This window comes from Embiotoca jacksoni, unplaced genomic scaffold (assembly GCF_022577435.1).
Source record: "Embiotoca jacksoni isolate LCO1_2020_lvr unplaced genomic scaffold, fEmbJac1.0.p SCAF_7, whole genome shotgun sequence".
NCBI classification, from domain to species: Eukaryota; Metazoa; Chordata; class Actinopteri; family Embiotocidae; genus Embiotoca; species Embiotoca jacksoni.
Genome location: NW_027185425.1, coordinates 20,633,118 through 20,645,859, shown reverse-complemented (window position 1 = coordinate 20,645,859; position 12,742 = coordinate 20,633,118). Strand labels below are relative to the sequence as shown.

The following is a 12,742-nucleotide window of genomic DNA, read 5'->3' as shown; positions in this document are numbered from 1 at the left end:
AATACACTTTTACAACCTAAAAAAATTACTTTTATCTGAAGAATTTATTAAAAAAATAATAACTTTTATCTGGGGAATTTATTTAAAGTTTCACCTCAGTGTTCCTAACAAAGCACATGTACTTTATATACTGTAGCTGCTCATCATTTCCTGAAGAACACTCCACAGTGTGTTTGATGGTCCTGTGCTCTGAAGTTCTCATGAGAATCACCTGTCTGTGGTCGTAAACCTGAAGAAGATGAATATATTGGTCTCTATGATGTTATGATCTCAAGTGTTTGGGGACATCTCAGCTGTGAGGACAGCGAGCTGTAAAGTCCCCTGACAGAGTGTGACATCACTCTCACCTGCTGTCACTACACAGCTGTGAGCACTTCTGATCATGTACCACAAACTGGTGTCTGTAACCACGGCAACAGACAGCGAGGTCAGACACAGGGTCTCCTGCTCTGTATGACACGACCAACGGGGGACGGACGGCAGGAGGAAGAGTCCTCCGCCTTTATTTTAGTGTTTGACCCTGCAGTCCGCAGGGAGGACGTCTGGACTGTTTGGAAGTCAGCAGATACTTTCAGAGTGAAGTGATAGTGTGGAGGACAGTCAGTCCTGCCGAGGTCCTCATGAAGACGTCCTCCCTCCTCCCTGTCCTTACAGACATCCTCTCAGACGTTCTCCCTGTCCTCACAGACGTCCTCCCTGTCCTCACAGACATCCTCTCAGACATCCTCCCTGTCCTTACAGACGTCCTCACAGACATCCTCCCTGTCCTCACAGACGTCCTCACAGATGTCCTCCCTGTCCTCGCAGACGTCCTCCCTGTCCTCATAGACATCCTTACAGACGTCCTCTCTCCTCCCTGTCCTCAGAGGTCCTCCCTCCACTCTGTCCTTACAGAAGTCCTCACAGACGTCCTCCCTGTCCTCACAGACATCCTTACACACGTCCTCTCTCCTCCCTGTCCGTCCTGCCGTAGAACAACATAAATAGCTGGTGGTAACTTGACAGAATGGGGCCTGATGACTTTCTTGAAGATTGTTGCTGCCTGCTGATGTGTTGCAGCACTGCCTGCAGATCTATTCTCTTCTATTTCTTCATCTCTTTGTGTTTCTCTGCTGTCCATCCTCATCCTCTTTAACTTCTGTGTGTCTCACCACATCACACCTCTCCTCATCTCATCTCTGCTCTTCTCTCTCCGTTTTATTTCCCAGTATTTGTCGATCTCTCTCCTCCTTCCTAATTTTTTCAGTCTCCTTGACAACGACTGCTGCATCACTGCTTCTCTCCTCTATTGCCATGGTAACCATTATGGAGCCAGTCACCATAGTAACATCAAGGGCAGGCAGAGGTATTAGTGTATGAGCACACATTTTCCCAAAGGACACATACACACACATACACACACACATACACACACACACACACACACACACTCACACACACACACACACACACACACACACACACACACACACACACACACACACAGGTATTGTCTGTATTGGCCTCCAGCAAACATTGACACCCACTCATGCAGCGTGTCATCTTTATGAGTTACTGTTTATACTGCACAACACTTGGCTTTATTTAAAAGGCAGTGTGTGTTACTGAGGATGGAGATGATGATGATGATGTAGATGATGTAGATGAAGGTGTACATTAAACACCTGGTGACCATAGATTCATGTAGTCAGCCCACACGCTGCCTGTTCTCCTTCACATCAGTCTGAATGTCTCTCCTTTACATTAAGGCCTTTGAAACAGTATAAACCTGATGAAGAGGAAAAGATTCCCCACCTGAGGGCAGCTTGTTATTATACTCATCAGGTGTGTGGAGAGGTGAACAGGTAAAACTCACATCAATGAGAAGGTTGTTGGAAATGATGGATCCTCAGAACCAGCTGTCCTCAGAGAAACCTGTTAACTCAGGACAGGGATGGAGAAAAGGAGAACAGACAGATGTGAAGGAGAACAGACTGATGTGTGTGAAGGAGAACAGACTGATGTGAAGGAGAACAGACAGATGTGAAGGAGAACAGACAGATGTGAAGGAGAACAGACTGATGTGAAGGAGAACAGACAGATGTGAAGGAGAACAGACTGTGTTTACACCACACAGGACGTGCTCTGCTTCATAAAGGAGCTATTAAGATGACAGGCATGTATCAGTGACCTGCTGTCATCTGACCTGAGAAGGACTGACCACATCACTGTTCTGCTGGAGAGTAGATCGAACTCATGGATCGATTAGTTTTGACAGCTGAAAGATTATCTGGAGAGACAAACTCTGCAGACACTGTTTGTAGTCATCTATCAGAATGATTTATACTAACATCATTAAAACACAGGCAGCTCTAAAAGAAAATAAATAAAAAGCCTGTAAACACGAAGCCTGGAACAAAGTTGGACAGCTGGTCCGTGTTTCAACTCAGGTGAAGGTGAACGTATGGACATCAGGGAGGTTCAGAAGCATGTGTCCAGTTCAAAGATGGCTCTCTTCATAAAGAACTTCTGTTCTTTTTCAATTGATGGAGAACCAAGGTGGAGGAGAACAGCCCTGCTGAGCCAGAGAGGATAGCCCCCCAAAACAGGTCTTTTTGAATCTTCTTTTCTAATGAATGAGGGATTATTTTCAGATGGACCTCCAGAAAACTAATAAGAAGGAGAGACTTTAGCTAACAACACCGAGATAACTGATGGACACATTTTATTGTGAAAACTAGTTGAATATGAGCCTGTGGAGCCAGAGGCATTTTTGAGCCAACCTCTAGTGGCACTCGGTGGTATTGCAGCTCATTTTTCATACCTGGAAGCTACGTTCACTTTTATATCCCGAGGACGTGAACGTCTGCACCGAACCTCACTGCAGTCCATCAAACAGTTGATCCCATAATCCAGTCTGGATCGAACAGCATCCCCAAAGTAGAGGGTCAAACAAAATATTTGGATATGGACATTAAACTTAGCAGCAATATTCAGGGTCCCCAGAGGATGACTGATCATGGTCAGTGACTCCAGGACCTTTGGTCTGGTATCTACTCTCTACTCTCTACATGGATCAAACCTTCATCTTAAAAGTAAAACCTGCAGTCTAAGTCCAGTCCTCACATTGGATTCCAGTTACCATGGAAACTTGAATATTGTTTTAAGACAGACTTGAAAAAATTGTGAAGCTTTGAGGTAACAGACTGAACTTTACTCTGTCATGTAATTCACAGAAAAATGAGATCAAGACACTTTAGTAACATTTCCTGTTGAGTAATTAATAATCAACATGTAACTAATGACACATTTTTCAAGTAACAATGATCAACTGATCGGTAGGAGCATCATGCCGTCATGATGTGTGCTACAACTGTCAGAAATACATCTTTTTTATTGCTTCAATGTTCCCTGGATATTAATATGAATATGAATATAAACATGAATATTCCTGCCTTAAGAATAACATACACACAGCTCTGAAGTAAGACTGTCAGTCATCAGACTCTGAGACGGAGGATCCTGCCTGACTGCAACCAGCAGCCTCTGCAGAAGCAGCACGTTTGTGAGGCAGCAGAAGCTCCTGTTACTATTTTGACACTGAGACTCCAACAACATGGCTGCTATTATCATCTCATTCAAACATGCAAGGCTCACAGATCTGCTCTCTGTCACTGCTCGAGCTTCAGAGGCTCTAAAAATCTAGCTCACACATGATCTGCAGTGCAGAGAGCCTCTGTTGTTAATGACTGTGGATTTAATACAGCTGAAATCACATTACAGTCCTGCTCCACTCGAGGAGAGTAGCAGATTTGTGGTGAAACATCCTGCCTGGAGCTGATAACTATATTCTGTGACAGTATTTTATTCGTAGAATATTCCAAACAGATCTAGTCTTTACAGCAAGACTCTCTGTAACAGCTTCATAGCAGGTGCTGCAGGTAAAGAAGTGTCCTCTTCTACTGTCTTTTTGCCATGAGGACCGTGACCATGACCACATATGGGAACACAACTCTCCCATTTTGCGATTAACAATGCCGTGTTGCATGACTGTCGACCTTCACAGATGAAGTGAAGAGCTGCTGAAGCCAAACTTCTGTCCCCTCGTGGTCGAAGTGTTGTCATTGACGAGGTCACTGTCAGCTGATGTGTTTGGTCAGACGGTCTGAGGGTGTGTCAGATGCTGCTGCAGGGAGTTACCCTGAGAACAGTTCTCTGAGTCAGCTGACAGTAGATAATGTGAGTCAAAACAAAAGTCGACTATCCCACTCAGAACCACGGGGAGCAGGATCCTCATTTCTATTTTCCTCTGGTTTAATTGACACGTGAGATGTCAGATTATTTCAGGTGTGAATACCTGCTCATATGGACACCCACTAACAGCCTGTCTGCTAGCACTCACTGGGAACAGGAACTAAAACCTAACTCTTGATACTGTGTGTTTGTTTGGACACCAGCAGCTGCTGACTACTGAGGACCAATGTCGGTGACAGAAAAACATCACAGGTGACACAGCAGAGTCAGCTTCTCTCTTTTATTTAAGTCAGCTACAGACAAACCAACACAATCTGTCAAGCTGAGCTCAGCGGAGTCCAACGAGGCTGATTAAAAAGTACCGCAGTGACCGTGTACCACAGAACTACAGTAGCATGTAACTCTCTCCCAACTAATAAAACACAACCCAAAGCTTTAAGAAGAATTCAACACAAGACCCGTGGACGGATTCATGAGGTCTCATCACAACTCTGTGTTCATCAGATCCTCGTCCTCCTCTCCGTGATGCTTCCTCCTCTTCTTTGCCGGCAGAACTGACTTTGAACGAATATGTTTGAATAAAAACTTTCAGCTGAAACAATCGATAGATTTATATCAGTTGATTTTACTCATATTTGTAAAACATATCAGTGAGCATCTCTCAGGTTTTCACTGTCATTCATCACAGTGAACAGACCCCACATGTCATCACAGCAGGGTTGCTTTGTAAATGTGTGAAATGTGTCATGAATAACATAAAGTGGAGGTCAATGAATGAACCGAAGCACGACATGCAGAGCGTCGGCTGTTTTTCTCGGTCCTGAGCGGTGTCTGCGTCCCCCATTAGTGCTGGTTGGGATGTGAATGTTAAATGAACCTCGGTGATGGAGCCACTCACTAAGTGTCTGTGTGATTCACTGCAGCATTAATGGGACGTCGGAGGCTGGACACTGATATTAGAGCAGCTGTCAAAGTAAACACATGCATTCAGCTGTTCCGCTCCACTAAATCCAAAGTTTCTCTTGACCTCTCTGTCTCCTCTGCTACTTCCTGTCTCTTTGTCCTTCTCATCACACCTGTCCTGTGTCTTTCAGGCTCCGAACCCCCGGCGGACCAGACGGTGGTCATCGAGGAGTTTCGCTACCTCTCCCAGAAGCTCTTTGTGTCTGTGTCTGTGTTCGCTGGGCTGGGAATCCTGCTGGGAATAGTCTGCCTCACCTTCAACATCTACAACAGCAACGTCAGGTACAGAAGTTCACCTTTACTACACGTCAGTTAAGGTCACTGTGCACTCATTAATATGTTTATATGAACAACTCATTATGTGTTATATGAAAGGGGAATTACAACCGAGCGCTGCAGGTCTCTGAGAGGTTCAGTCATTACAGCTCATTGTTTTTCTTCACGGCCAACAACCTCTGCTCTCATCGGTCTGGTTTTCAGACTGATGACGCCTCCTCACAGCACCTGCAGCATCAAACAGAGCACACGGTCAGACACGAAGTGATGAACAAAGTTGAGCTCTTTCATATATTCTTTATAAATTGGTGAAGTTTTGTACCAATTTTCAAAAACTTTGTGCCGAAAAGGAAAGTAACTATTGGACTGGCTGTCTAGTGTTTGTGATGGCTTTTTGTCAATCAGACCAAGGTTACTAATGTTTTCTCTTCTCTGTCAGGCTGCACGATGGATTTTATCAATCATTTTGCATCAACTAATGCCCACATGGTGGTTTCGCAGCCAATCCGCTCACACAATTTGAATCTTATTATTTACTATTGCAGAAGCCTGAAATGACAGCACACTCATCACATTCTTATTTGCTCACATGCTGTATGTAAATCTCTATGGATGCTGCAGGTTCTGTTCATGGTTCTCTGTGGATCCTCCAGGTACATCCAGAACTCCCAGCCCTACCTCAACAACATGACTGCAGTGGGCTGCATGATGGCTCTGGCTGCAGTCTTCCCGCTGGGCATCGACGGGCTTCACGTCCACAGGAGGCAGTTTCCTGTTGTCTGCCAGGTACACACTGAATATACAGTCTCACACTAACACACTGACTCAGCTGATAGTTTGTTTACTCACAGGACTGCAGCTACTTATTGTTCATACAATGTACTCTTGTTGACAACTGTAACAAAACAGCCCCGTCTCAAGGTCTTCTTAAATGTTTATTCTTACCTGTTTTAAACATCAAATGGTTTCATTAGCAGATGGGGTCTTCTAAGTTGTCATGGAGATTGATCTGTTGAAATCTAAGCTCATTAACTGAACTGATATGATGGATGAACATCCCAGTCTGCCATTCAAAAATATTTTTTTTAGATTTTGTAGCACTGAAGAATTATTAAAACCATTCGAACTGGGCTCATAGTCAGAGTTCAACCCCTGAAACACTCGGTGAAGTTCAGATACAGTTTCAGTCTTCATCTGATGGTTTTAATTCCAGTGAACCTGGATTTAAACTCTTACCTCTCCTCGTGATGAAGAGGTCTGACTCTTCATCATGACAGAGGAAGAACATGGCTGCTGCACTGCAGAGGATGTTGAAGGGACTGAGGGTTAATTTAATTTCAAGGTCACTTTTGAGAAGCTATTTAACTCCAGCAGGGTTTAATGATGGAGGATGATGAAGGAGCTGATCTGTTTGATCTCCCTGATATATTAATCAGTTTAATTATGAAACCTTTCATTTCTTTTCTCCTCCACTAGTTCCGCCTCTGGCTGCTCGGTCTGGGCTTCAGCCTCGCATACGGCAGCATGTTCACCAAGATCTGGTGGGTGCACACCGTCTTCACCAAGAAGGAAGAGAAAAAGGACAAGAAGAAGGTAAGTGTAAAGCAATGAACAGTTCAACCCACGCTGAGCTCTCCTGCAGGGTGTTACATCTTCCTCTTCAGGGCGTTACATCTTCCTCTTCAGGGCGTTACATCTTCCTCTTCAGGGCGTTACATCTTCCTCTTCAGGGCGTTACATCTTCCTCTTCAGGGTGTTACATCTTCCTCTTCAGGGCGTTACATCTTCCTCTTCAGGGCGTTACATCTTCCTCTTCAGGGTGTTACATCTTCCTCTTCAGGGCGTTACATCGTCCCTTTCCACAGCTATAGATCATGTTTTTTTTCACATGTTTTGAGTGTTATCTTCTTCCATTTGCTCCACTCTCTTCCACAGTGGGAAGGCTGGCTCACTGCTTCCCCTGCAGTATTGTGTGCATGTATGTTTCATGCTGCCTGGTCAGTGAACTGTTCCCATTGGTAATAAAGGGCTTCTCCTTTTTCTCCGTGCTGCTCTCCTGTGTGAAAAGAGCTCTTCAGATGTGTCAGTGTGCATGTTCCTGAAAGTGTAAGACTCCTCCCTGCAGAGAAGCATCAGCTGGAGGAAGCCTGTCAGGATTATTTTGTGGAGAGCTGTGTCCAAACTGTTCATTAAAAACCTTGAATGTAGACCTACTACCCGAGGCAGGGCTGGACTGGGAGGAAATAATCCGCCCTGACATCTGGGCTCATGTTGGCACTTTAAAATGCATCATTCTAATGAGATGAATCCTAAAACAAGTGATGTCATCCTGTGTGTGAGGAAGAGATAGGAAGTTCAGTGACTGATCAGATGATCAGTGTCCACATAAAGAGCAGTGTTCACCCCGTCACCTGATAAATAAATGAACAGAGCAACAGACTGCAGCTGACTCACTGTGAATGTTGATGGATGGAGGGGAACAAAATATTGAGGTGTTTCCAACAAGACAACACATCAGAGCCATATAGAGTCACCAGGGAAAACATGAGAGATTATTTTAACAATTATGATTTGAAATGAAGATAGCACAAACAATTAGTGTGAGCGTGTTTTTAATGTCTCCATCATTTAGTATTTTACTTTGACTGCATTCACCGCCATCAACAGTCCACTGTGGAGTTTATGGCCAACATGAGGTCAGTCATTATGTTGCCTTGTTTCTGTGTTGATGTTGGGTGGCTCTAACAAATTAAAACTCTATCCTCTACATTATATTACTTCATATTACCTTCTATTAATATCCATGCTATGTGTAATTGATGCATGGCTCATGCAGTAGGTGAAGATAACAGCTGGTCAGCTTTGCTGCTTTTCAGTAACACATGAACGTACCAGGGAGATGACATGGTAATAATTACTGGGAGGAGTTAGTTAACTAGTTAGAGTGAAACTTCAGTAACAGACAGGAGAAAGTAGAAGTTACATGACTGTAACTGTGCTAGACAGCTTATGAAAGAATGTAAATACTTCTTCACTGTGGAATACAGGACAGTGTGATCACTGAGTGTTCTGAATCAGATGTGCTGTCAAGGTGTCTGAGACGAGCTCCTGTTGACCTCGTTAGATTGTGACATGCATCTTGCCGTCACCGTGGGTTCTGTCAGCACGAATGAACAACAACCAGCCAAAGTACAGTTTCCGACAAGTTTATTCATACACAAACAACCCCAATGACTGTGTGCTCTCCTGCCCAGCACCTGAGCACACGTCCCACATCCCACGTCCTTTCAGCAGCCAACCTGCTGCTCAGTGACAAGGAGTCCACCATGTCCGGTGTCCTACCAGGTGCTTTTATGTGTGGAGAGAGACAATCAGTGATTCACTGCAGCTGTGCCAATTAAGCCTCTCCCAGGCACCGTTCCCTGAACCACTCCCCCAATCAGTCCCTCCTGCAGCTCAGCCAAACCACACCCCACCACCACATAGATATAAAACCAGCTTCAGGTTCAGGTTCAGAGGTATCAGGGTGTAAAACTAAAATATAACCGGGACCACACACACACAGAGGAGAGTCTGAGTTCTGGTGTTGACACAGTGGAACGATTGAGGAGCTTTAATCCGCAAACGTTGTTTAGCCTTTGGAAAAAACATCAGGATGGTTGAATTGTTTATAATCATTTGGGGTTCATGTTGGTACTCTGGTTCTGTTTTTTGAATGGTGTCTGGTCGGGCTGGTATAATAGACTCACTGCTTTCTACACAACCATTATAAATAAGAAGTTGATTGCATATATGTCCAGTATGAATGTGACCTGAGAGAATCGGGTCTGGAACAGCTACAGGATATAAAGAGAGCTACTGTAACTACTGTAGATTAGCGTCTGGTCGTAGACATGATCTGTGGGTCACACCTCGATGCTACCTTTGTTTATTTTTTTCTCTCTGAATAACCACAGAGCTCTGTTCTTGTGGAATAATGCAGTAAGATCAATAACCACTTCCTGATCTGGTCACATGAGCTCTCCTTCTTCAGGCTGATCACATGAAGGAGCTCCTTTATTTACTGATGGAGGCCCGGAGCTGTGAGCTCTCATCAGTATGTCCTCTGAGTCTCTGCTCCTGTCACGGCCCGATGCTCTGAGGGCACATTGAATTGGCCTCACTTAGTGATGGATCATTGTTTTTTCATGCAGCTCAGGCCAGTCTATTTATGGCTTCATAAATCCCTCCCTCACAGAATCAGAGGGGGAGGATTTGGGTCTTTTTGTCGTGACGCTGTAGTGATTCCCGCCGCCTGTTTTCCTGCAGCACCTGGAGCCGTGGAAACTTTACGCCACCGTCGGCGTCCTGCTCGGCATCGACATCCTGTCTCTCATCATCTGGCAGGTGGTGGATCCTTTACACATCACAGTGGAGGTGAGAGCATCATCGTTCATGTTGTTCTGACTCACAACAAACACACTAACATCTGACAGACACACATCTACCACCGTCTCTGTGTGGCTCAGTGATGTTAACTGGATTAGATCTGCCACAGTGATAATGACATTCAAATTATTATCATATTTAAATTAAAAAACAAAGTGAACAAGTGTGAATAAAAGCAGGATTTTAGGTCTCTGTTGTGAGTATGTTACTATGGTATATTATTATTAATAATAATAATAATAATGTGCTGGAGAGCAGCCTGAAAACTGTGTTGCTTCTGTCAACAACACATTTGTTTCATCTTCACAGATAACAATCACTCTCACTATCAGTTCATCAGTTGTTTGTGATAAATCAATGAATCATTCAGTTTATCATAATGTTGCATCAAAGCACAGCAGCCTGTTTACAGAGTGACTTTAACAGTGAATCTCTTCTTGAATTTGTTGACAGTTTTCTGTTGACTTGTCCACGACTAATTATCAATTTTGCATTGATGCAAATTTAAATCCAAACTAGATTTATTTTCACACATCATGTGCACTATAATGGAAAATAAAAGTTCAGATTAAGATAAACTCACACCATTTAAAGGGATCATGTGTCTGTTGATGTTGAACGCTGTAACTCTTCTTCATCTGTGTGTTTGAATGTGAGCAGAAATTCACCAGAGAAGCCCCCAAAGGAGACCTGGATGTTCTGATCCAGCCTCTCCTGGAGCACTGCAGCTCAGCCAAGATGAACACCTGGCTGGGTGAGTGGAGAACCGGACGGTCCCGGGTCATGGTTCTGTCAGGGTTCTGTTTGTTATCATCAAACCGGGCCAGTGCTTCTGCTTTAGGGAAGATTGTCCGAGTAAGAGAAGGAACTCTGAAGCTGAGTAGTTCTGCTTCTCTTTACATCCTGCCTCTCTTCATGTCGATCACAGTCCACTGGTTTCACCAAACGGGTTCTTTGTAATGAAATAAACGACAGAGAAAAATAAGGGTCTTTGGTACGGGGGAGTTTCTAAAAGATTGACAGGAGCTGCTCCATGGACGTTAGAAGTAAACCTAATGTGAAATATTAAATCCCTCTCATGGCCCTTTAAAATGTCAAACTTATTACAGGTAGTGTGACACGCTGAGATGATCTGCAGCATTGTTCCTCACAGCTGCCATGTTTGTGTCTCTGCAGGTGTGGTGTACGGTTACAAAGGCTTACTGCTGCTGCTCGGCATCTTCCTGGCCTACGAAACCAAGTCCGTCTCCACAGAGAAGATCAATGACCACCGAGCTGTAGGCATGGCCATCTACAACGTGGCTGTGAGTTCCAGCTGGGTGTGTGTGTGTGTGCGTGTGTGTGTGTGTGTGTGTGTGTGTGTGTGTGTGTGTGTGTGTGTGTGTGTGTGTGTGTGTGTGTGTGTGTGTGTGTGTCCCTGTGTCTGTGTCTGCAGGAAATGAGATATGACATGATTGTCTGTGTGTGACAGACAGAGTGAAAACACGTGGTTTCCTTTTACAATTCAAACTTTTGGTGTCATGTTGAAGAGAAAGCCTGAAAACTGAGCTGGTGAAAACAGATGAGTCAGCTTTAAAGAAATATGTCCATAAACACTGGACTGTATGTGTGTGCATGATGTCATCATGTACCACTGGAAGATGGAGGAGCTGGTAGAGCGCCACCTTCATACACTAATAATACAATAAGAATAACTTATTCTAAATAATAGCAGTCCTCCAACAGCAATAAGAATGAATTGATCCAGAGGTTGGTGAGACGGTCCTGGTTCTGAGCCCGAGGTCCTGATGCAGATGGTTCCTGAGGACATCTGAGATAACAGAAACTTGGAGGAGGAGAAAAAAGGAAGAAGAGTCTTTGCTCAGTTATTAAGAGAAGTAATTGAATAAATGATGCAGCAGATATTCTGACTTTAAACTCCAGAAACACTGGATGAGACCAAATGTTTCACTTGCTGTCCTCCTGGTAGTATCGTGTGGTCTGTTCCATGCATGGTGCACATGATCCATCAGACAGGTTATAGAGGAAACACTTAAACTGTCCACCTTTGTCCTCACAGTCTGAGTCAGTATCCCTGCAGAGTCCTGCTGTTCCTTCTCTGCCCTGCCTATTATAATAATAATATTAATAATAATAATAATAATAATAATATCATCAATCCCACTGTCACAGCTATGGTTGTATATGTAGGCCGAAGTGTGAGGACACGGACAACACAGAGCTTCAGGTTGTGAAGACTTTGTTGGAATGATGAGCTGAGGAGTCCAATCAGCTGCTCAGTGTTCAGGTCTGTGTGAGCGGCCATGATGAACGAGGCAATGCAATGTACAAGATTAATAAATCACACAATGTCTCCGATGTGATGAGACCAGAACTGCACAGTTTTGGACACTCCTCAGACTGTCATCCAGGTTTTGTGTTATAAACTTCATAATCTTCATAAGCTTTGTGTGTAAAATTAGTGGAACGACCCTTTAAACCTTCGTCACTCATGAGGATTTGTCTCCAAAACTACGAAAGGATTTCTGTCGGGCAGTGAGACAACATGTGAGGAAGATGTTGGGAAACCACAGATCATCTCAGCAGCATGAAACATGACTCTGTCTGTCTATCTGTCTGTCTAGATAGATAGACAGACAGACAGACAGACAGATAGACGGACGGACAGACAGATAGATAGATAGATAGATAGATAGATAGATAGATAGATAGATAGATAGATAGATAGATAGATAGATAGATAGATAGATAGATAGATAGATAGATAGATAGATAGATAGATAGATAGATAGATAGATAGATAGATAGATAGTTACTTTATTAATCCCACAAGGGGAATTTT

At 43.8% G+C, this 12,742-nt stretch overlaps 1 protein-coding gene across 2 annotated transcripts in view; it reads left to right on the top strand.

Annotated features, from left to right (window-relative positions):
• Nucleotides 1-12,742, top strand: part of gabbr1b (gamma-aminobutyric acid (GABA) B receptor, 1b) — a 116,259-nt gene that overhangs the window by 89,827 nt on the left and 13,690 nt on the right. For both annotated transcript variants that reach the window (XM_069176962.1, XM_069176963.1), the window contains 6 exons: nucleotides 5,328-5,478; nucleotides 6,126-6,258; nucleotides 6,949-7,065; nucleotides 9,781-9,888; nucleotides 10,561-10,654; nucleotides 11,077-11,204. In XM_069176962.1, coding sequence (XP_069033063.1) covers nucleotides 5,328-5,478; nucleotides 6,126-6,258; nucleotides 6,949-7,065; nucleotides 9,781-9,888; nucleotides 10,561-10,654; nucleotides 11,077-11,204 — 731 coding nt within the window. The remainder of the gene's footprint in view (nucleotides 1-5,327; nucleotides 5,479-6,125; nucleotides 6,259-6,948; nucleotides 7,066-9,780; nucleotides 9,889-10,560; nucleotides 10,655-11,076; nucleotides 11,205-12,742) is intronic.